At 54.3% G+C, this 24,384-nt stretch overlaps 1 protein-coding gene across 6 annotated transcripts in view; it reads right to left on the bottom strand.

Annotated features, from left to right (window-relative positions):
- Positions 1-1,253: 1,253 nt before the first annotated feature.
- Positions 1,254-24,384, bottom strand: part of Syt7 (synaptotagmin 7) — a 58,354-nt gene continuing 35,223 nt past the window's right edge. For 4 of the 6 annotated variants that reach the window (XM_051146119.1, XM_051146121.1, XM_051146120.1 and 1 more), the window contains 8 exons: positions 22,773-23,141; positions 19,064-19,186; positions 13,589-13,724; positions 9,732-10,002; positions 6,449-6,618; positions 5,899-6,013; positions 5,179-5,378; positions 1,254-1,814 (listed from right to left, as the gene is read on the bottom strand). In XM_051146119.1, the coding sequence (XP_051002076.1) occupies positions 1,710-1,814; positions 5,179-5,378; positions 5,899-6,013; positions 6,449-6,618; positions 9,732-10,002; positions 13,589-13,724; positions 19,064-19,186; positions 22,773-23,141 (1,489 nt within the window). In that variant the 3' untranslated portion in view covers positions 1,254-1,709. The remainder of the gene's footprint in view (positions 1,815-5,178; positions 5,379-5,898; positions 6,014-6,448; positions 6,619-9,731; positions 10,003-13,588; positions 13,725-19,063; positions 19,187-22,772; positions 23,142-24,384) is intronic. The other 2 variants (XM_051146123.1, XM_051146124.1) reach the window with 1 other exon arrangement.

Here is a 24,384-nt window from a genome sequence, read left to right as displayed (position 1 = left end):
TAGAGCAGAAAGTTGAGCTTAAAAGCCCACTGAAGGAAAATGTGCCCAAATATCTATGCTTCCACTGTTCTCTAAATATGCAGATCCAGTCCAGGGCCTCTTCAGTCCTTGGGGTGTCAGGTTTGTCACCCAGGGCAGGAAACTGGTTCCCCAACTTCTACCACAGATGTGGTGTTCTGGTGCCACCTGGTGGTGGACTCTGGGAATGTTGGGTTCAAGTCTGAAGTGGTTTTGAGGCTCGGTCACCAAGCTGGGTCTTTTCTCAATACAGCAGAGAGGGATGACAGGACTTAAGAAGGGTCGTCCTGGAGTCTGCTGTTTCCAAGGGGAAGCCAGCTCTAGTCTCAGCAGAGGGTGGGAGGTGAAAAGGCAGCTTCTTTGGGTATGGCAACCTCAGACTCCTGGACCGTTCCTTGCTTCTTCGCTTGCGTGGTGGGTGGGAGGGGCAGAAAGAGCTACTACACTGCGGACAGGGCGGGGGCGGGAGGTGGATTGGAAAGGATGGGGAGGTACATCAGGACAGCCTGGAGGAGGTCAGGGGTAGATCAGATTATGCAAGTAAAGGGATGGAGGCGTGGAGGTCAGGGGTCGAGACAAGGGGATATATCTAAGCCAGAGTGTGGAGCAGATGCCAACTTGGCTGGGATATGAGATCTAGGGAGGTGAGAATCCCTGGGGGAGGGGTTAGGGATGCCTGAGAAAGGATGGGAGAGATGCCCTGTTGGAAGGCCATGCACACGGTGAGTAAGGTGCCTACAAAGTGTAAGCCCAGGCCCAAGAAATGGCATTGTAACGGGGAGTTGCTACTGGGGAATTATGAGGGTGGGGGCTACCGAGACAGGCAAAGTGGGTGCCAGGAGGCAGCTGGAGCATCTGTCCTGGTCCCCACTCCTTCGACTCAGCTATTCCTATCCTTCCTCTCCTACCTTCCCTGTGGCCTTGACCTCTACCCGACCCAGCCCCACCCACTTCATCCACTGAAACTCTGCTACTTTCCATCACCAGTCAGCATTGCTGGCCCCAGGGGGACAGGGAGTGAGCACCCCCTTTCACACATGTTCGCGTGAACTTACACGTGCACGTGTGCACACCCGTGTGGGCTCACACACACACACACACACACACACACACACACACACACACACACGGTAGACACAACACAAATACACAGGGCCACGTCTCCAGGACCCTGGAGCACAGGCTATATACTATCCTTGGCGTCCAGGGCCCAGCCGGCACCTGAAGCTGGGGGGGGGTAATGACCAAGCCGTGGCCAAACGCCTCGGCCTTCCTCTCCTGGGCCCCAAAAAGGGGGGGCTAGGGAAGGGGTGGCTTCTCTCCACTCCAGGCACTGCCTTAAAGAAAACGGAGGGCTATACCCACCTGGCGGGCCTCTGGAGGGATTTGCTCATCTGCCCATCTGGCTCTTGAGCTTTTCCCCCACTTCTTTAGTATCAGCAAATTAAGAAAGAAAGAGGCAAAGCAGGGAAATGGCTCCCAGAACCCCCACGCCCAAGCTGGACTCATGGGGGTGGGGCTGGTACTTCCTAGAAATGGGGCCCAGTAGAGTTCTGGTACCCCTCCCTGGCTGAGCCCTCAGGGTTCTCCCCTCACCCATGGCAGGTGGGCTGGGCTGGGCATTGTGCATAAAGTGGTAGGGACATGATGGGGACCCAGGCTTAGGCCCTTGGTGCCTCCCTTCGCCCCACTCAGGCTTTCAGCTGGTGCCACTGGGCCACAGGCTGCCGGGGACGAGCGATCATGTCCTTCCAGTGTTTTACTTCACCTGGTCCACTCTTCCAGGACAGGTAGATCTGGGGAGAGAGAGAAGGCGCATTACGGCAGGCTCTGGGGCTTGGGCCCTGTCCCATAGTAACAGCCTGGCCCCTAGAGATTGCCCCTTTCCTTCCCTGCCAACCTGACCTAGTTTCCTGCCTGTGCTATCCCTCAAGGGCCTGGGCCTGCCTGGCCCTTTGACATCAGACTGCAACCTATTTTGCAGTGAAGGTCAGGACACAGGCAGTTGGCTGGGGCAAGCTTCCCTGTCCTGGGAAGGGGCACCATTGTTAACTGTCTCTCTCATCTCCTGTCATTTCCTGCCCCTACCCCACCAGGCTCTGCACTAGGAGCTTTATATCTGGAGGTCAATGCATGCTTACAAACCTGGCAGGTGTGTAGACAACATGGTTAGGCACAGTTTTCAGATGGGGAAACTAAGACACACAGAGATCAGAGTCTTACCTTCAGCCAGAGTTTAAAAGCTCAAAATGGTGTAAGGCAAGTCTTGGGGGTTCTAGACTACTAGTCTAGCCCAGACTTGTGTAAGGGCTCCATAACATTGCAGGGCTGCCCCAGAACTCCCAAGGTAGTCTCAGCTGAGCCTGGCCTGGACACTGGTGGGTGCTCAAGACTAAATGCATTAGAAGAGAAACAGCCAGTGTTGCAGGACCCTGGCCAGGGCACTTTAAGGCCATCACATGACAACTTAGAGGGCAAGAAACCGTCACAGGGAAAAGAGCCTGGGGGCCTTGACAAGTGAGTACAAAGTGCTAGCTAGTACTGGACCCTGGAGCAGAGGTGGGGCAGATGCAACTGAAATCTGGCTGGTTCACAGCAAGATCCCATGTCAGTTCCTTAAGCTGTAACAGATGCAATGTGAGGGGCTAGCAACTGAGGCAAGAGGGATATGAGTACTCGATTTTATCTTTGCTACTTTCCTGTACAATTATTTACCAGGTGTAGTGTCTCACACCTAAAACCACCACGCTGAGGCAGAAGGATTGCTAGCCTGGAGGGACACAGTGAGTTTGAGTGCCAGCCTTGGCTACAGAGTGAGACCCTGTCAAAAAACAAACAATAAAACACCAACACAAAACAAGCAAATAACTATTCAGACTCTGTCTCTCAGACTCAGGCCCCTTTGTGCAATGCAATGATGATAAAGCCTGAGTTCCAGACAGTTGGTGATGGCACACATCTGCTGCCCTCTCATGACTGAGCTCTCGGTCAGTTCCCTCTCTCTGAGGCTCATTGGCTACTCCTCCCCACTACGCCTACCCCCCTCCCACCAGAGGGTCACAGCCAAGTGCTCCTGTGTGCCTGCTTGCATTTGAAACTTCAGTCCAGCGTGATACCACAGCCTGGAGCAAGGCCAGATTCCCAGCCTCCGGGAGCTGAGCTGGGCCTGTGACTCAGAAAGGTTCCAAGGTCTTTAGGCTTTCTAAACTACCCCAGGCTAAAGCAAGACCAAAACCACTTTTAGCTTGGTTTGGCTCACTGAAGGCTGGTATGCTAAAGGAGCTAAAGGTAGTCTCCAAGGAAGACCTTGATTTTGGAAGGCAGAACACTGCGTGAAGGGCTAGAAGAGCCTCTGGGGCTGGAGGGGGGGATCAGTGGGCCCTGCCCACTGCAGAACCTGTGCCCGTGGTTGGCTGAGTGATACTCCCAGGACCAGCTTTCTTCCACAAAGCTAGCTGCTTTCCTTTTCCCAACAATTAGGTCCTCCTTTTCATGTGTCTGAGGAATGCTTCCAGATAGGCCCCTTCCCTTGCAGATGCCAGGCCATCCTCCAAACACGCCATTGTTGGGGGTTAAATGTGGATGACTCCCAGAGGCTCTTTACACTTAAATGCTTGGTCTCCAGCTGGTAGAACTTTTTGGGAAAGATTAGGAGGTGTGGCCTTGTTGGAAGAGGTATGTCACTGGGGGTGGGGTGGGGTGGGGGAGGCCCAGCAGGCGGTGGACTTTGACATTTCAAAAGCCCACACCACTCCCAGTTAGTTCTCTCTGCTTCGTGGCTAATGGATCAAGATGTGAACTTTCAGCTACTGCACCAGCACTGTGTCTGCCTTCCTGCTCCCATGTTGCCCACCATGATGGTCATGAACTCAAAACCCTCTGAAATTATAACCAAGCCCCCTATTAAATGCTTAAATTATTATTTAATATATTATTAAATCATAATATGCCTTGGTCGTGGTGCTTTTTCACAGCACTGGGAAAGTAACTAAGACAGGCATATGCCCAGGGACCTGTGTTTTCCACTCCTTCATTCCCTCTGCCCTGATCCCTGCACTATTCCTGGTCAGGCTGCTATGACCTGGCCAGTGGTCAGTCAGTAGAGTGCTTGCCCATCACGCACGAAACCCCAGATTCAATGTCCTGCACTGCATAAAGCAGGTACACAGTGTTTAGGAGTTAGAGGCAGCAGGATCAGAAATCCAAGGTCATCCTCAGCTACATAATGAACTTGAGGCTAGCCTGAGCATGGCAGTGTACACGTTTAATCGAGTTCAAGACCAGCCTGGTCTACAGAGCGAGTCCCAGGACAGGCTGGGAGACTGTCTCAAAACAAAACTTCTGTTACTGACTGGATGACCACAAGCGCTATGGGTAAGAACATTTCAAAACTAACTTCTATTACAATAGAAGCTGCTTGTGCGCTCCAAACGCCAGGCTAAGCATCTATGTCCTTATTGATCCCACTACACTTGCAGCTACGACTTCCTTACTCTCATCTGAGCAGAGAAAATGAGGCTCAAAGAGGTGACAGCCCTTAAAGGGTGGAGTCCAGGGCCACAAGTATAGCTCAGTGGCAGTGTATGCCTGGACCTTATAAATGTCCCAAACGAGCAACAACAAAACCAGAAGCCAGGCAGCTGGACTTTTGTGCCCATACTCCTAACACTGAGTCAGAATGATAGGAACACGCTTTTCAAAGTAGAAAAATGGAGAGTTTCTGTCATAGACTTGTAGGAAAACTCAAGTCAGGCCTGGCTTCTTGCCTAACATGCAAGAAGAGGTCACCTTCTTCCAGAGTTGCCACCCATCGCTGGCGGTTCTGGCCTTACTGTGGGATGCCCTGCAGGGCTGGCACTAGCTTCATTTTACAGACAAGGACTCAGAAGCTCAGAGAAGCCAAGTGACTTGCTCCGGGCCGCCCCGCCCGGCTTTGTGCAGATCAGCTGAAGCCAGGTCTTTGGTTTCTGCCACAGCCCCTCCCATAAACAGGGCTGAACCAGTTTGAGAACTCAGAAACCTTAGAGGGAACTCAAGGCACTTCTTGTCCCCTCTTTCCCTGTCTGGCTGGGTCTTTGCTGGCATCCAGGCCTGTGCTCAACCTTGGTCCCCCCTCCCCCCAAGCTGTGGCCCTGGCTATGCACCCCAGCCCAGCTCTACCTTGCCAATGACGTCATTACGGCTGAGCTTGTCTTTGTCCATGACAGTGATGATGATGGTGGTCTCCCTCAGCTTCTCCGTGGGGATGTCGAAGGCGAAAGACTCATTAAAGATGGGGTTCAGGTTCCTCTTCTTTGTCACTGTCTTCTTTTTCTCTACCCGCTTGTCTTTATGCATCAGCCATACCTTCACATAGGGGTCTGGGTGGGGGAGTGGTAAGAGGAAGGGTCAGAGGGGTAGAGCGTGTGTGTTGGGACCACCTGAGGATCCTCATGCCCTTTTAGATGCAAAACTTTCAGTGGGAGCTGCCTGCATGCTTTCTAAGAGGGTAATGAGGCCAGGCCAGGGCAAGAAAAGAGGAATTGGGGGATAATCAGTAGGTAGAATAAAAAAAGACCCTGGACATCGCTTCAGTGTTCTTATTCTAAGCACCGAGAGAGGACAGGTCTCCCCAAGCCCACACACAAGCAGCTAAGAGTAGAGTCTCTCCACCATGATCATGCCTTTCTTCCTGATTCAGGGAGACCCGCCGAGCAAGACGCCACTGACCCAGAGTATGTCCAAAGGGTTCTAGTATCTCTACTCAGAGGAGTTAGGACTGGTAGGGCCCAAGGTTAGGGCCCCAATACACTTTTATTCTTCATATCAAAAGTGACCCTCCTGTCACTCGAAGCTCCCCCACCCCCCACCTGCCCATCCTGTCACAATGAGCCTCAGTACCTGATGTGCCCCCGATGTCCATGGCTTTGAGGTTGCGAGCTTTGATGATGTTCACGATGATGGAGTTGGCAGAGGGGTTGTAGCAGAGAGACAAGAGCAGCTCCCCTCGGCTCCCCTGTAGGGCAACAAAAGGGGCGAGGCTGGGTCACGGGGGTGGGGTGGGGGGTAGGGTGGAGGGGATATGCTTCCCCTGATCTCCCTGCAGGAATGACAGGGAACTAGAGCAAAAGGTAGTCAGAGAGTCCAGCTGTCCACAGGTCCTTCCTGCCCTGTCCTGGGTGATACCAGCCCCTTTGTCTGTCACCACTGTCACACCTTCTCCTCCCCTCTGGCAAGTCTGTGCTTACTCAGGGCTCCCAAATCACCCAACGGAACCCTGGGCTCATCACACAGCTCAGGTGAGTCTCTCCAAGTTCTAAAGCCCAGCTCCCTGCGGCTGCCCACCAGTGCTCCAGCCAGCCCTGCTGACATCCTAAGGCGGAGAGTGGTTGAGTACCCTCCGCCAGCCCTGACCACGTTGCTCCAGGTAGAGGACCACATAGGGGCTTACACTCCCATCGCTGCATGGCTTCAGATCCTTCCAGAAGGTCTGCATCTGGGTCAGGTCCACCTTGTTGAGAGGGATGGACACCTCCCCAATGGGGTCATTGCGGCTGAAACGGTCATAGTCCAGGACCTGGAGGTAGAGGACCCTCTGCACCACTTTCTCGTAGGGAAACCCTGGGGTGGAACAGATAAGGTGAGGGGTGTTATCACAGCAACAAGAAAAGAAATTAAAACAGTGGTTGGAGAGATGGCTCAGATGGTTAAGAGTACTGGCTGCTCTTCTAGAGGTCCCGAGTTCAATTCCCAGCAACCACATGGTGGCTCACAACCATCTATAATGAGATATGATGCCCTCTTCTGGCCTGCAGATGTACCTGCAGGCAGAGCACTGTATACATAATATTTTTTAAAAAAAGAAATTAAAATGGAAGGAAGAGATGGGGATTGGGGGGAGGATGGGGGAGGGAATAAAAAAGGAAACAAGGGAGGAAGAAAGGAATGAGGGTGGGAAAGAAAGGAGGAAGGCCCTGTGACTGGGGCTGGCCTTGTGTTCTCTGCTACCTAGGCCAGCAGGCCACAGCTGACTGCAGTAGCACTTTCTGAAGTGCCAGCAAGAACTCTGTCTCATGTGACCCAACAGATGGGGAAACCAAGGCTCAGATAGTTTATGTGACAGTCCCAGAGGCAACAGTAGGACGAAGACCATTAATGTGCTCATTGCTTGTGTGTCCATTTCAGGTCTGGGCAGTGGCCCCCTTGCTCTCTGGATCAAGTCTGAGCAGGTAGGTGGCTGTCCCTCAGGCTGTGTGGCCATCACATAGTGAGTCCTAGGAAGATAAAGGGGGCAGGGAAACTAGAAAGATACCTGTGAAAATGAACTAGTATTCTGGGATAGTGCTTTCTCCTTTACTTCCTCCCAAGACCGATGGTCAGTCTGCCCATCTCCTCTTCCTACACAGACCCCATGATGTGTACCCAAGCTACCAGCACCCCCTTGCCCAACAGCCATGAGTGTCCAAACCTCCCTTCGCGCTCCCAAGCTTCCTCCTGTGGCCCATTCTCAACACCACGGCCAGATTGATTTTTTAAAAAAATAGCCAGCTTGCCACAGCCAACTCCTTTTTAACATCGCAGCACACTCAGTCCTTCCAAAATGTGGCCCCACTGTCTGTGGGCTGGTACCCACTCTTCTCTCAGTGCCCCGGCTCCATCCCTATAGATGTTTTCCCTGATCCCTTGATCAGGCTCTGCCTGCATCAGGACCTAACCTGTGAGCCCCCACCATGCCTGCTCCAGCCTGTTGTCAACTTTTCCATCTAGGCTCTCTTTCCTGGCATCACAGATGGGCAGGCTGCCCTGTAACACACTCCATCATTTTCCTTTCTTCGCTCTAAGGCAAGCCCAAACAGATTTACCCATCTGTTTCCCCCATTATCTTATGGCTTGCCTGCCAGGGGAGGGTAGTCACTTACATTTTAAGATTACATTGATGTGTGTGAACACATGGATGTATGACTCTGTGTGTGTGTGTGTGCATGCATGTGCATGTGCTCACGTGGCACAGTGTGAACGTGGAAGTCAGAGGATAACTTGGCAGGAACTGGTTTTCTTTCCATCATGTGGGTCCTTGGGATCAAGCAAAGGTCATTAGGCTTGGCATCGATTGCTTGGCCTGCTGAGCTATTTCACTGGCCCAGATGCATATTTGTTAAGAGATTAGATAACTGGGGGCTAGGAGACGAGTCATCGAGTAAAGCACTCTGCACAAGCATGAGGACCCGAGTTTGGATCCCTAGTACCCATGTAAAACTTGGGTGTAGTGGTGGGTACTGCAACCCCAGTACTGGGGAAAGGGGGCTTGGGTGGAACCAGGTGGATCCCTGGAGCTTGCTGCCCAGCTCCTCCAGCCAATTGGTTCAGTTAGAGACTTGACTCAAAAATTAAGATGGATGTGCGTGGCAAGGTGGTTCAGCAGTTGTGAGAGCAAGTGCTGCTCTTGCAGAGGGCCAGAGTTCAGTGCCCAGTGCCCACTTCAGGTAGCTCATAACTTCTGACCTCCACGGGCCCCTCATACACAAGGTTTTTCCTCATGTAAACACACATGCACACACACACACACACACACACACACACACACACACACACACAGAAGATTTTCTAAAGCATGGTCAAGAAGAATCAAAGAAGACACCCAGGGTTGGCCTCTGCCTTCTACGTGCATACATGCACATGTGCACATGCACCTGAACACACACACACACACACACACACACACACACAGAGAGAGAGAGAGAGAGAGAGAGAGAGAGAGAGAGAGAGAGAGAGAGAGAGAGAGAATAAATGATAGAGGAGCCTCTGACAGAAGTGGGTCTTGAAGAGGACTCCTCTGATTTGTTTAGGACTGTCCTTTCTACCTACTAAGGGAGATGTGTCTTGCTCATCTTGAAGGCCCCAAGGGACCTTGCCCAGGTGACCCTTGACCCTTGAAATCTGTTCAGGTAAGATACATGAAGACAGCTGTCCTGGGAATATTAGTGGTTCTAAGAGGTTCCTGTGGCTAAATCAGTTTCTCCAACACTACATAAAACAGTCTCCTAGACGTCAAAAACTCATCCATCAGAACCTGCTGGAACGGCTGGCTTTTGAGGGATTTTTCTTTGCATGCTAAAAGGAGCCAATACAGGGTTCCTTCCCACGGAACATGGCTTAATTTTCAGGCCGGTTTTGTCCTCCATGAGACAGGAGTGACTGGAGAGCTGTAGTAATTTCTCCTTCTTTTCTGAACTTCCTGCGCCCAGCAAAAAGATGGTGGAGAGCAAATGCTTGTGTGAGGGAGCTGAGGGTTGGGTCTCTGCCCCTAAGCCTCATCCATACGCTGGCAAGCTTCCAGATGCTTCCAGATGCCAAGCCTCCGATTAACTGTTCCATCCCTAACCTGGTGCCCATGCTGACCTGGGCAAGAGGGGCCCAGAAACACAGAGGCCTCTCATCACATTGTCAAGTCTCAGAATACACAGGTGTTGATGGGCTTGGATGCCAGCTGGGGAAGAGTCCCTGGAAGACCAGGGCACCTCAGAGCAATTGTAATCCCACAGGGACTGGATTTCTCTGGCTGAACCAGGCTATGTTTAAGACTTAAGGCTTCCTATGGCAGTACCCTGCCATCCCAGGCCTGTTTCTTGCCCGCGGCCACACGGGGCGGGGGGTGGGGGGGGTGGGGGGGGGGGGGGGGGGGGGGACGGGGACGGGATCAGTGGGTGGGGAAGTGGGCGTGGCCCCAGCCTCACCTTCAAATAGGAAGGTCTCGTTCCAGTGCGGGTTCAGGTTTTTGCGCTTCACCTTGGTCTCCAGTTTGTGCTTCTTGTCGGGTAGCAGGTAGATCTTGACAAAGGGGTCACTGGTGCCGCTGAAGTCCTTGGCTGGCAACTCCTGGGCCTTCATGACCTTCACGGTGAGTGTGGACTCCTGGAAGTTGTAGCCAACGCTGAACTGGATGCGGCCCAGGTTCTCTCGGCTGCAGCCCTCGTGGGCCTCATCGTCCTCGGAGCCTGGGGAGAGCTGCAGTGGGAAAAAACGGTAGGTTGGTGGGGATTCTGTCTCCACCAGGCTCCTGGGCAGCATCACAGGGTCCGGAAGCCTCTCTGGGCTGGAGGTCTCTAAGCTCATTTCTCCTCGTTCCCAGCATGTGGCTGGCTGGGGTAGCAGTGGCTTATCATATTCATGGCCAGTGGAGGATACTCAGGTCCTGGGAGCCCTGTGTTAACCAGAAAGGGACAGGAACAGGGCCAGGATGGTTCTGCCTCCTAGACCCCAGAGCGGTGAGCAGGAGACCCCACTTTTTACCTCCCCATGAAACTGTAAGTCTGTTCGGCTCCAAGAGCCACCCTAAGCTGTTCTGGTCTCCCTCCTCTCCTTGTCCAGCTCTATGGACTCATGGGAGGCAAAGCAACTCTTACAAAGAGCTCTCTGAGGGCTGTGGATGCTGCTGCTTACAAGATAAGAAAGAAGTCTTCAGATGAGGGGAGGCTGAGACGCCAGGGGCGTGACTGAGATAGGCTCACCAGGCTGTCCTCTGGGAGTGTGACTGAGGTAGGCTGGTCCCTGGGGAGTGAGGTTCTACTTCCAGGCTATGCCTGTTCCCAGTCCCCATCCTCAGAATAGATGCCTGGACAGGCATGGACAGTAGTGGGTGGTCACAGGAAGGGTTGAGTGCCATATTTTCATCACAACATGGAAAGGGGGGGCAGCGGGCAGTTGGGGACCTCCCAGTTGGGTTACAGCTCACTAGGAATAATAGGAGGACTTGAGGTCCTAACCCTGCCAGGTCAGGGGTCCTGCTGCCTGGGTATCTTAGGGTCTACCTCTCCTTTGGTGATAGATGGTTGTCAGGAGTGGGCCCCAGGGAACTGCAGATGGGACAAAATGGCGCTTGCTCTCACACCCACACTCCCTCAGAAAATCTCTGGGCCCCTCTTGCTTCCTGGAGAGGCAATCCCCGCTTCTCAACACAGAATGTCACAGGTGACATAAGGCAGACAGAGGCACCTACCATGTTGAAGAATCTTACGTCACCTTCTTACTGCCGGATCAGGCAGCTGTGACCCACCTTTGCTGAGGAGACTGGCTCAAAGAGGTTAAGTCACATGCCCAAGCTTGCACAGCAATAGGGAACCCTCTCTGACCACAAGCTCCACTCTTTCTACCAAAACAGGCTCAGACCCCAAGTCATAGTAAGGCCCCTCCCCACAGCCCCTCAATTCAAAGACCTGCTCGCACCAAGGAGAAGGGCCCAAGTCACATCAATGATGGCAAATAGCTGCCATGGGCCACGTGCTGCATGCTAACTCTCCCCTATGCCACATACTTGGTCTCTTTTGTCCCTTCCTACACCCCGAGGCACACACTATTATGTTCAAAGTTCGGCTTGGAGCACACAGATTTTAGGCCAGCCACCTCAAGCCCCATGATTGAATGGCCAGTCAGAACTTGAAAGCACCTGAACTTAGACCATAGTTTGAATTTAACCTCTGGCTCCACCCAGTGGCTAAAGAGGAATTGCACTGAAAACTCTCTCTCTCTCTCTCTCTCTCTCTCTCTCTCTCTCTCTCTCTCTCTCTCTCTCTCTCCCTCTCCCTCTCCCTCTCCCTCTCCCTCTCCCTCTCCCTCTGTGTATACGAGCAAGCGCACGCTCGCACACAGTGTTTGTTTGAGACTGGGACTCATGTACCCCAGGCTGCCCTACAATTCTCTCTCTTGGAAAGCTATCCTTGAACTTCTGATCCCCTTGCGGGGACATGTGCCACCACACCTAGTTTATTAGGTGGTAAGGATCAGTGCTTCCTGCACGACACACAACACTCTACCAGCTGGGCTACATCCCTAGCCCATTGCAGATGCCCCTGTTCACCTCCTGGCTGATCTCACAGCCCATGGGTTCTATCCCAGACCCACTCAGGATGTGACTTTCCCATGTAGAGCCCCCTCCAATCCCCACTTCTCCCTCACCCCACCCCCACACTTTTCCCTCAGCCCTCTTCCCCTGAACTTGTTGAACCTGCAGACTGGGAACCATGGAACTTAAGATTGCAGGGCTCCCAGGAGGGTGAATGCATTCATGGCACAAATAGGCAGAGCTAGCCAAGACTACCTGCATCCATTCCCTCTCATATCATGGGGGCATCTTAGGGCACTGTAGGTGTGGGTGGCCTCAGCCCCGCCTCAGTCCTTTAGGCGAAACCTGGGCTGTTTAGGTGGATTTCACTTCTGAAAGGGGCAGAGCCTCTGTACCCACTTGCTTGGCTTTCTCAAGGCCCAGCTCTGAGCCCTAGTCAACAAGCCATTTCCATGGAAACCAGGCTGCCTAGCTTTCTTCTCTCCTGCCCCAAATCTCTGTCCCAGAAGAAAGCTTTAAAAGACATCACACTGCCTGTGCCAGGTCCCAAGGTCCCAGGTTCCCCAGTGGTGATGATTTCTGTCTACCTCTAGGTTCTGATTCCTGACCCTCAGCTTCAGCAGCCTGGGGTCTGGGGAGCACCACAGGGTGAGGTCACAGGACATAGTCTGCCTGGCTTGTCTTTACTGTCACTGTTAATATCAATGGCCTGGCACTGGCAGAGGGCTGGGTAATTAGACTTGCCTTCCCACCTCCGGGCATCTGTGGAGTACTTGAGAGAGAGAGATGGGTCTGTACTTCCTTCCGCTGTGGGAGTCTGCCAGCCTCTCCCTCAGGGCAGTCAGGGGCCAGCCAGCTGACTAGGAAAGGGCTGTCCCTTCTGGGAACCTGACTACCGGGAAACAGCACCAATTAAAGGGGCTATGCAAGGAAACAGGGTGGTCTGTGGCAACGGGCTGCCCAAAGCAGAGGACAACCAGCCTACACAGAGCTGGAGATAGGAAAGAAAGTCGCAAAGGGCTGGCCAGGTCAAGGGAAACTCGGACTCGAACTCCACCTCAGGCCTGATGCCTGGAGACCCTGAATCCTTGCCCTGATACCTTGTGACTCTGTGTGCGATTGTTACTTGAGACAAGTCATATCGGCAGGAAACTGGGGGGGGGGGTAGGCCTCCCTCTTCCTGGCCCACCAGATCCTTAACTTGTCTGCCAACTTGCCGCGCCTGGGGGCGGGTGGGGGGATAGGGGGTAGGCCTCCCTCTGGGGATTAACCCAGAGGGAGGCTGAGAAGTACAAGTAGCTGTGCTACACTGATGCCACCAGGGGGTGGCATCATGCGAGGTGCAGCCTCAGCGTTCGTCAACACCCTAGGCCTGTCAGTAGCAGAGAGTGATGGGCTAAGAGACAGTCACCCCTGGGAGCTCCGGAATGGCATTTGAGGGAAGGGACGCCTGCCTCAAGGCCACAGCCTGACATAAAACCATCTTGTATGAGTGGGATCTCTTAGGCTTTTTCTCAGTTCAAAAGAGGATCAAAGGAAGACAAAGGAGGAAACCAAGGCGCGGAGAGGCATTTTGATGAAAGAGCGGCTGGGCAGGGGTAGGGGTGGGGGTCAGTGGCACAGGCCTCATTCAGTCACCAAACACTGAGCAGCCATCATGCTGGGACTAAGTCTCTGAGTTGCCTACTTCTGGTCGCCCCACCCCCCCCCCCACCCCTCTACCCCCACCAGCCCATCCCCAACCCTTCTCACCATGAGCATCTCGCTGGTGAGGGAGTTGACGAGGTCCGAGACAGAGGAATGGGCCTCCGTTCTGCGGTCAGACTCATCGTGGGGTGTCTGGCCGGGCACTGGGGCTGTATTTACAGCCTTTCCTCCTGCAGGCAACCTGGAGGAGGGGGTAGGGAGGGAATGCCAATAAGCTTGGGCTTTGGGTTGGGATGGGCGGGACTCCATGGGCCTGGGTGGCCACAGGATCTTCTCTGAGAAATCAGCCCTTGCCCATTCCTGTGGGCCAGCAGGAGTGAAAGCTCTGTTCACAGAAAGCCTGGTTCCCCCTGCAGACCACACTCAGGACTTAGCCTTCTTGAACTTCAGCCCCAAGTGATTGGCTGAGCTGCCCTGTCCTGGCTGTTTAAAGGGAGCCTTTATGCTTCTGGCTACTCCCCAAAGCCCCTCAGCTCTCTGGCTTACACAGCTATTCTCTGAGCTACCCTGCTCTTCAGAGAACCTGCTCCACCCAATCTGGAACGGGGAGGCACCAGGCAGCCTGTCCAGGTGTCTTTCCACGTCATTACCCTCGGCAAACACTCCACAGCCTCTCTCTCAGAGCCCCACCTGTGTTTGCTCAGCCTCATCAGAACCAAGGTGTTCTTCACCCTATAGCCAAGGGAAGGCTGGGACCACTGTCCACATGGCTCTTTCTGGCAGTGTCTGCTGTGACAGGAGTGTTCTTGTGCCATCTCATGTGGTACCAGACATGTGCTTGGAACCTATGCATGCCGTGTGACCAGTGTGAAAGAGCACCATATGTGTGCTTGTATGTACATGTGCGTGTAGGCTTTGATTGTCATTCCTCGGGTGCTATCTTGTCTCTCACTGGGTCTCACACAGGGTCTCTCACTGATCTGGGGCTTGCAAAGGTTGGCTAGGCAGCGGGCCCCAAGTACCTGTTTGACTTCATCTCCCAGCATAGGGTTTACAAAGCCACCACGCACAGCTTTTCTGTTCACACAGCCTCCCAAGGTCTCAGGTCCTTGTGCCTGTGTGGCAAGTCTTCAACTGACCTACCTATCTTATTTTATTTTATTTTTGGTTTTTCGAGACAGGGTTTCTCTGTGTAGCCTTGGCCATCCTGGACTCACTTTGCAGACCAGGCTGGCCTTGAACTCACAGCGATCCGCCTGCCTCTGCCTCCCGAGTGCTGGGATTAAAGGCGTGCGCCACCACGCCTGGCTTCTGACCTACCTATCACCCCAGCCCTGAGCATTAAAGTTTTGATATGATTAAATACAAGCTCTTCTTACCAGCTGAAGATGTAGCTCAGTGGTAAAGCGCTTGCTTATCCAACATCACTCAAGACCCTAGGTTCTATTTCTAACACGGCACAAAGACAAACAAAACCCAAAAACCAACCAGCCGAACAGACGGAATAAACAAACCCAAAACAAGACCATGCCCATTCAGCTTTCATAGCTGTCGAGGGCAATCGTCCATGTGCCCCAGTCCCCACCCGGTTCCCCACTCACACACCACATGTGGTAAGACTCTTACCCAGAGTCAGAGAAAGGCAGGTCACCATCTAGCAGGCAACCATGTTCACACCTGATGCCATGCTCGTCCAGCGGGGCCGGGATCTCTGGCTTAACAGCCAGGTCGTGAGCCCAGGCTCCATTCAGCTGGGACGTAGGAAGGGGCAACTAAGACCCTGCCCAGGGACCAGGCTGGAATGTCTCATGAGGAGGAAGAGGTGGGGACAGGGAGTGAGGAAGAGATGGCGTAGGGCTTGGGGCAGGCTAAAATTAAAACAGCTTTGAGAGCACAGAGCCACACAGGCTGGCTACAAGCCACATCCCCTGGCACAGACCAGCTTGAAGTACACGGGCGGCCACAGCAGGCAGATACAGACATGCTCAGAATATGCCAGGCCCTGGGGGAAGACACCAGGATCCGACAGCAGGGCGTGCACACACAGACGCATATACACACACATAAAAATCCACACAAGCCCAACAGATACCTAGAGCAACAGGGAGAAGACAGCACGGGCAACGGGCAGGGCAGCCAGCACCTTTGTGGTTAACACACACAGCTGGAGGCATACTTAGATCCCCAAAGGGGAGAGCCAGCCATGCGAAAGTGTGCTTGTGAATTGGAACAAAACAGAAGCAGGAAAGGCAGGGACAGCAGGTCATCAGGTACACTACACACCTGCCGTGAGACCCTGGCCTTGCTCCGTAACACAGCACGACACATCCACCCACCAGCCTGCCCTCTCCCTGGACACCCTAGAGGTGAGGACACACCAGTGCACAGAGTGGCAGGTGTACACGAGGCCCCCCACACACGACCACACACACGCGCGCACATGGACACGTGCTCACACAGACAGGCACGGGAAGGAAGAGGAGACTGAAATAGCTGGAGAGGTAAAGTCAGGTTAAAAATAGAGCAGGAGAGGAGAGAGCGTGAGATTGACTGCTGAAGGTATGAGAGAGTCGGAGTTATTTTGGCCACACCACAGCATCAGCATAGCTGCAAAGCAGCCTGGGAAAAGATGGTCAGCACCCCTGAAGCTGTCGGAGGTCACAGGACAGAGAGACAGGCATAGGGATAGGCAGAGGGAGAGGCTGAGGGGCTGGTCACTGGGCCAGGGACACCCCTGTGAGGAGCAGATGGAGGAAGGAGAGAGAGAAACCGAGATAGACAGAGGGGGGGGGGGGAGAGGCTAAGAAAGGTTAGTCAGACGTGTGGAGAAGGCTGCTGGGTGGACAAGGGGACAAGGAGGAGCGTGGCGGCCGACAGGAGAGGCAGAGAGGAGGCGGGGGACACACAGAGGCGGAAGAAACATGGTGGCTTCGGAGGAGGCGAGCAGCAATGGGGGGTGGCCTGGTCCGCTCTGACCCCCACTTGGGGGTGGGGCCACGGTGGAAACCATTTGGATCCCAAGGAGGAGCAAAGGTGAAATGCTTTGAAGGATGGCTGTGAGCACGCAGTGGCTGGTGTGGGGGAATGGGTGGGACAGACACAGCAAGGGTGGAGGCCTCCACTCCCCCACCCCACTCCCACACTTAGGAGTACCTTGAGCTATCTGCTGAGGCCCAGGACTTGGGGGGATTCTGGAAAAGAACCCAAGAAATGTTGGGTGGGTTGGAGGCGGACTGCCCCTCACATGCCCTGTAACTTGTTAGATTCCTGTCCTCTTCACCTGGACCCTGGAGAGGCTTCTCCTCCCCCACAGATTTCCATCTCTCAAGAGCCTGTTGCTTGACAGACTAAGGGGGCTGAGCAGCAGGCAAGACACCTGGTCAGGAGGTCAGCTGGGGTGGAGAGGGCATACTTAGAAGAAGAAGAAGGGACAGATGAGCCAGCCTGTGGCTGTAAGGCCCAAAAGTCAAAAAGGGTGGGTTCCCAAAGTGTGACAGTTTGGTGGGGGCACCTATGCCAAGCTATGGGATAGGGACACCTACTAGGGAGGAGTCAGCTGAGTCTGCAGTCCCTCGCAGCTTACCCCACCACTAGGAGACACCCAAGTGCTGTGAGAAATGAGTTTCAAATACAGGAGGGCATGAGAAGGTGGGAATGGCATGTGTCCACTTGGAAAGTGGGGCCGGGTGATGGTGAGGGCCCAAGGCCTCCACCTCCATACCCACCTTTCCCAGGCAGGCAGAGAACAAGTTGATGTCATGATCAGAAGGGATGGGTGTACTAAAATATGGAGACCTGAGTGGCAAGGAAGTATAAATAGGCTGTTGGGTGAAAATGGAGCTGGTTAATTAACACATGGGTGATGTGAAATCTTGTTTCCAGCCTGCATCTGCTCCCTCACGCTTCACACCTTCCTCCCAGCCCCCGCCCCCCAAACCCAACCCTCCCTGGCAAAGGGCTTAGGTTCTTAGCAGGTTTCCAGAGGGTTCCAGTCCCCCTTGAATCCTCTTGTCCCTGGCCCTACCCTCTCCTCCTGGCCCTCTGACCTACTTAGAGCCCATCTTTGAGACCCTGTGGCTTCTGTCAGACCCAGGTGGGTTGGGGTGTGTGTGTGTGGCAGGCTCTGCTACTTCCCCAACCCCTTCTTCACATACATGGGGCACAGGGACTGACAGCAGCTGTGCCACCAAGTGAAGGAACAGTTCTCATTCTCCCCTCCTACTCTGTAGGGACTTGTGACCCGCCCCCCCCCCACCCCCCAGACATGCAACATGGATTCAGGGTGGGAAGGAAAGAGAGGGCTGGTCTCCAGAAGCCACTGTGAGATAGCCAGACAGCTGTCAGCTACAGTCTATCTCTTCTAAGCTACAAGCCCCTAGCAGCAGCCTGGGGCAGTGCCTTCCTGTCCCTAAAGGGCTCTAATGAGCATCAGGGTTACCAGTCTAAACCTGATCTCTGCCCAGCTCACAGGATCTGACAAGTGTCCCAGCCCTAGGGCCCATTTCCTCATTAGAAGCGTTGTGTGTTCCTCAGAGGTCACCCTGCTCAATGCTTCATTTGACAGAAGCTGAGGCACTAGCCTAGACAGGGTCTCTGACTTGTCTGAGGTCACGGAATGAGGCTCTAGCTAAACCAGTGCAGGCCCACACACCCTGTCTTTAGCTTCATGAGCAGCAGAACTGAGCACAAGTAGATGTGAGCCCAGCCTAAGGTCAGGTCAAGGGAACAAGAGGGTGAAGGCTCCACTTTTGGGAGCGCTAATAAGCTCTACATCCTTCAACCCTGCCTTTACCTATGAACGGTACCCATCCATCCCTCAACACGGGGGCCTATGAGCAGTGACCAGCCACTCCTCAGCAAAGGGGACAGCAGGAGCTCCTTCCCTGAATTTCAGGCGGCGAAGGCTAGCAGATCCAGCCACCTGGCTCCTGTTGGCCGTTATGGGGCCCTGAGGAAGGCAATGGGGACAGGGAGCCTGGCAGAACACGTGGCCTCATATCCCATTCCTGGAGGCTGTGCTCAGGGTCCACCCCTCTGGTTCCTTCTGGTTACCAGGCCTCTCCCATGGTTCCTCACCCAGACCCTCTTCCCACCAGGGGCTCCTCTTCCATGGCTGAGTGGCACAACAGGTCCTGCAGGCCAGGGGGAGGTTGAGATGGTGGGGATGAGGAAGAACAGGCTTTGCCATTCCCCCAACATCTCCCCTCACTCACCAACCACCAGAGAAACAGGGATTTCTAGGTTGGGAAGGGCGGGGGAGGGGGGAGATGAAAGATGGAGGGGGGCGGCAGAGGGAGGCAAGCAGGGAGATGGGCTTGCTCCAGGCCAGGACAAGCATGCTGGGGAGCAGGCTTGATCCAGAATGGTCCCAGGATGGTCCCTTCATAGACCCATGGGACACCACTCGAGTGGTCATGGGACAGAACACCGGCTGGAGGGCTTCTCCTTCCACTCCAGCATTTGCTGAAGACACCACCACCTCGTCCAGCAGTCGGGGGCCGGCTGAGGCAGGTGGCCTCTCCATGCCTCCTTCTCTGCTGCTGCTGCCACCGCCGCCGCAGGCCTCGCCCGTGCTCGTACCTCTTGTCCCCCTGAGCGCTCTGGTTCTGCTGGGTTCCTGGGTTTTGCAGGTCAGGGATATTGGCAAAGTCATCCTGTTCCGAAAGCCCTAATACCAGGGATAGCACCACCATCCGGCCTTCCCTGCCCAGGATGGGCAGCCCACCAGCCGGGGAGGGAGTGAAAGGAGGTGGCCCCATGAACAGGGGCAGGGGTGAGGGGAGGAGAGAGACAGAAACAAAGAGAGAGAAGAGAAAAAGCGTAAGAAACTGGCCCTGGAGAAAAGAAATCAATCTTCAGAACTGTAAATAGTTGGAGAACCGAGGGGAAGGAGAGCGGAGCCAAGAGTTGGTGTCTCCGGGGTAACACGGGAAAGGGGCTAGGCACAAGCCTGAGGAGAGGACTTAGGTATCTGGGATAGTCCCCAGGGAACACACAGGCTGGAGAGTGGAGCAGAGGCCCTAGGACATGGCATTCCCAGCTTAAGTCACTCCAATTATCTGTTCCCTGGGAGAAGGGAAGAAACTCTCTCAATATCATGTACAGGGCTTGGGCACGGAGGTTCTGGACACAGGAGAAGTGCTTTAGAAAAATCTGATATCCAATGGGCATTGTACGCTGAGATCAGGGATGCCCTTCATAGAGCTCTGGGTCATGGTCAACCAGATGTCCTTGAAGCCAGCTAAGCAGCTTCTTCCAGGCTTCCAGATGTACAACCCATCATAGGAAAACTCCAATTCTGTCCCTTCTGGGATCCCAGGCATAGCAGGACCTCTGTCTTGTCCACCTTCCCAGAGATTCAGAGACCTCCAGGACCTGTCCAGTGGAGGCCTTTCCTCAGAGAAGCAGTTCAGAAGGCATCAGGAAACAAAGGTGGAGAGAAAGTACAGGAGCTTGGCAAGGTCTGGAGAAGCTTTGGCAGGACTGCAGGGAGCCTGTGCCTGCAGTGAGATGCTGCTCTGAGGGAGGTTGGCCAAGGCAGAATGGTGGGCAGGTACCAAAAGGATGAGAGTGATTTGGAGAGGGTGCGTAGGTGGCAGCATGGGGTTGGAGGCCACACATGTGTGGAGACCTCCTCAGAGAACCACTGGGCACTTGTGTGGGCCTTGGCTGGTGTCAACGGCACTTCCTGGAAGGAAATGCAAATTCTGGTGGCTGCTCTACTGCAAGGCTGGCAGTCTATGAGTTTGCAGGGGCTTCATAGAGCTCAAGAGAGTGTCTGTAGAGCCCATCAGAACAAAGAGTTGAAGAAGGGTTCTCAGAGAGGGCAGGCATGCAAACATGCCTCAAAAGAGGCCAAGGGAAAGACAGTGAGGCTGACAGAATGTTCCAGAAGGGGGTGGATCTTAGGTCAGGAATCTATCACTTCAGCCACTGATGGAAAGCAAGAGCTTCTGTGATTATTCCCTAGAGAGACTGTCAAAACAGGAAATCAGGGCGATCATAGCATCTGGAGTGAGGGACAAGGACATAAGAGTTGTAGAAAATGGGAGGTGCCACGGGGGTCTCAGTGAGGGGCAGAAGCTAAGCATGGAGGTATCCTTCTTCTTCTGAGTCTTTGTCTTGGCCACAGCCCCACCAAGCTGACACTTGTGCTGGCATCAAACTTTTGGGGCTCAGCTCTCCCCTTCCCTCAGGCTGGATCCTGGCTTCTTTTGCTCCTGCCTATCGCTAATGTCTAAGTCGGTAAAATTCCATTTGGCTGTTCAGAGCTAGTTGAGCTGGGGGAAAGCGAACTCAGTGAAAACACGTGTGTTTTTTTTTCCCCCAGTTAATGCATTTTTCAGATACTGCTTTTGGTCTTCTTTGAAAACCGAGCTGTTCCTCTGCATAAATACCCAGACTGTCATTCTCTGCAGCTTCGCAGGCCACGAGGGCAAGGACGAGGGGCAGAGCTGGACGTGGGTGAGACAAGCTGGTCTGCTTGGATGAGGTTATACCTATCAAGTAGGAAGGACGCACTCTTCGTGCCAGGGGAGGGCAAGTTCCTGCAAGGCCTGTATGGCCCTCTCAAGCGGATTCTGGGGCCTCAGCAAGACCGACCTCAACCTGTCAATGGTTCTGTACTGTACGTAGCTAGAAATGGGTTCTGAAGTCTGAAAATACTAAGGGGGAAAAGGAAAACCTCATGCGGTAGAGACTGAATGTGTTCTGCGAAGCCTAAAGTATCTGGCCTTTACAGACTGAGCACACAACCCCTTCCTGTGAGGGATAAATAGAAGATGCGCTGAGCCTGGAGGTGGCCAGCAGGTAAGAGGGCGAGAGAGCTGCTGTGGGGGCAGGAGCGTGGGCATGTGATGCTGGCATCCGAGTCATGCCCCAGGATGCTGGCATTTAAGTCATGCCCATCAGGATTCTGGTTGCTTAGGAAGAGTTGGTATCTGGGCTTCTCCTGCTGCTGGGGGGTGGGGGTGGGGCTTAGGCACGGACCCTGGCCTAAGCAATGCAGGAAGAACAGAAAGAGGGTGGGCGTACTCCAGCCTACGGTCAGGTGGGACCCAGCTGACCCTCACTTCAGTTCCTGCTATAACAGAACCAGTTCCTTTGACCTCCTACTCCATGGCCAATAGCACCCATTCCAGAACAATCCACTGCCAAGACAGGAGGCCTTCTGGGCATCTTCTCTGGTGCCAGCACTTGACTGCCTTCCCCAGAGGCAGTTGGACAGGCTTCCTCGATTTCCCAGGGGCAGCCTTGGGCAGAATGGCTGGTAGGCCACAGCACAGGCCTCTTGTAACCAGGTGTGGGTAGCTGGTTCTGTGGGAGGGTCTTTCTGAAGCATGGCTGGTGTCTGAGCCGGAAGCTCTGGCTGGGCTCTCTATGTGCTTTGAGAAACTTGCTTGCTTTCTGGAAGCCCTGTATCTTTCCAGTGAGCTCCACTTTGGCCCTGGGCTTCTCCACTTCCTCCCAGACTTATGGTGCTGCCCTACGTGCGAGGACAGGGAACACTTGTGTGGTGGTTATGATGCCCTCGTGGCTGGACCAAGGCACATAGGCCCATATCTCAGCTCCTAGAGTGACTATCCCTGTGAGGGTGGGGGTGGTCAGCCAAGTGCCAGGGGAGCAGTTAAGGTCAATGGCTTTTGACCTTGGTGTTGCTTCTCCAGGCTGGGTCCTTAAGAGAAATACCATACTTGGCAGCTCTGCAGGTGTGGCTCAGGTTTGTCCTCATCGGGGAAGGGGTCATTATGATAGGGCTGAGGTCAGGCATAGATGGACGGGGAAACGAGGGAGAATGCTTGGGGCAGAAAGGTCAGCAGAGTCCAGTTACAGAGGAGGGATATGGGAGGGAGGATGGCAGAGCTCTGGAGATTTAGTGACAGGGATGGGTTGGGGAGAGGAGGAGGGAAGGACAGAGTGAGGCAAGGCTGGCACATTGACAGGAGCCGCTGGGCATTAATGGGGGAGGGGTAGATCTCAGGGACCTCCAGAGCACTTTGTATTCTCATTAAACTTGGGAAGGGGAGCTTCTCTTCTCAAGCCTCAGGGGCAGTGAGGGCGTTCTAGGCTTCTCAGAGGTCTAGGGGCTCTGATACAAAGACTTTCATAGTGGGGCTCTGGATATAAGTCACAAAAGGCTGGGGAAGAGGACCCCTTAAACCTGCCAGACACACTGTTGAGGACATGGAGGAACGAAAGTGTTCTGCTCCTACGGCTCCCAAGGAGACTTGTGGGGAAAGAAGCTGGGTGGGGAAGGTGGGGAGCTGCCCCTGTCAAGGGGAGGACTTACAGGAAGGATTTCATGTCCAAGCCTCGGTTTCGAATCTGCCCCACCACGTGGTCCCAGCTGCCTGGGTTGGAGCGGCTGCGGCCCCCAGCTGCCCGGTACTTGGAGCCGGCTGAAGTGCCCTGCCGAGCCTGACCCCGACCATAGGCCCGGGGGTTGGAGCCCGGTGCCGAGGCCGCATGGGCCTGCAGCTGGCCCAGGCTCTGGCTGGTGGTGGGCTGGCTGGGCTGCCGGCCCCGCTGGTTCTGGCTCAGCGGCTGCTGCAGGCTCTGCTGCCGCATCAGTGTGCGGGGTCGCTGGCATTTCGGCTCTCCCGCGGAGCTGGGGATAGACTCAAGGGTAGTGGCCGTGGACAGGGTGGAGTCCTCGAAACTTGGGGCAGGTGGAGGAGAGGAGAGAAAGGAGAAGCAGGTGAAGGGATCACAGTGGAAGAGAAAGAAGCCGAGGGCCAGGGCTGGGAGGCCCCAGTGCAGGGCACGCTCGGCTGGACCTCGCCAGGCCTCCATCGGAGTTGTCACTGCTGCAGTCGCTGCCACCACCTCACCCACCCTGAGGTCCCCAGGCTGGCCCCACCCACCCACCTCTGGACTTAGCTTGCTGGTTCCCCAGTACCTCTGTCTGGGCCGACCTCTCTGCTGGTCTGAGTGGGCCGCAGGAGCTGCGGCAGCTGCGTGGTGAAGGCAGGTCCCCAGGGCCCTATGACTGCCTGTCATGTTGGAATGGGAGGGGCAGGGAGCTGCTGCCACCTCCTTGCCATGTCACTAGGGGACACTAGGAACATCTGCCTCTGTGTTCTAGCTACTACTGTCCTTTGGAGACAGAAAAGAAATCCAGGCCAGCACAGGGTTGGCCTAGTAATGGCTGAGGAGGCAGGGCAGCCGTTCCTCATCCTTTGTTGGAGGGGAGGGGAAGAGAAGGCAGATTCACACACAAAAGCCTGCCCCATGGCCAGAGCAGTCTTGGGGTTCAGTTCTGGGGCAGGTCTCTAACTTCCTACTAGAAGATCCTGCCCTGGTACTTAGGGAACCAGTCCCACTCAGATGTGCGGACCAAAGAAAGAGCAGACAAGAGTGGGGAATTCTAGGAAGCACTGTTCTGACTTCACTCTAATTTTGAGAGTGAGCTATCCCACTTCTTACGTACAGGCAGTTGCCTGTGCACTGTCCCACCAGCATCTCTAAACAGGGGAAGGATAGCCAGGAAAGCAGGTCCTGACTGGTGAGAGGTGATGTAGAGCCAGAGAGACCTGGGTTCAAAGCTCTTTTTAAAGATTTATCTATCTATTTATTTATTATGTATACAGTATTCTGCCTGCATGTCTACCTGCAGGCCAGGAGAGGGCACCAGATCACATTATAGATGGCTGTGAGCCACGCTGCTGGGAATTGAACTCAGGACCTTTGAAAGAGCAGACTATGCTCTTAGCCACTGAGCCATCTCTCCAGCCCATCTCTGCCACTATTAACTGGGCAACTTTACATGAGGTTTTATACCTCTTTGGGCCCTAGTTGCTTGGCTGTAGGCAGAAGGCTAAGAAGGCCTTTAGTGGCCTTCTTCAGAGCTGAGATCAGGTCTGTACCACTAACTGCTCCCATGCCTGGGCCTGGGGGGCAGG

The sequence above is a fragment of the Acomys russatus genome, chromosome 5 (assembly GCF_903995435.1).
Source record: "Acomys russatus chromosome 5, mAcoRus1.1, whole genome shotgun sequence".
Taxonomy (NCBI): domain Eukaryota; kingdom Metazoa; phylum Chordata; class Mammalia; order Rodentia; family Muridae; genus Acomys; species Acomys russatus.
This window is presented reverse-complemented; position numbering and strand designations above follow the sequence as displayed.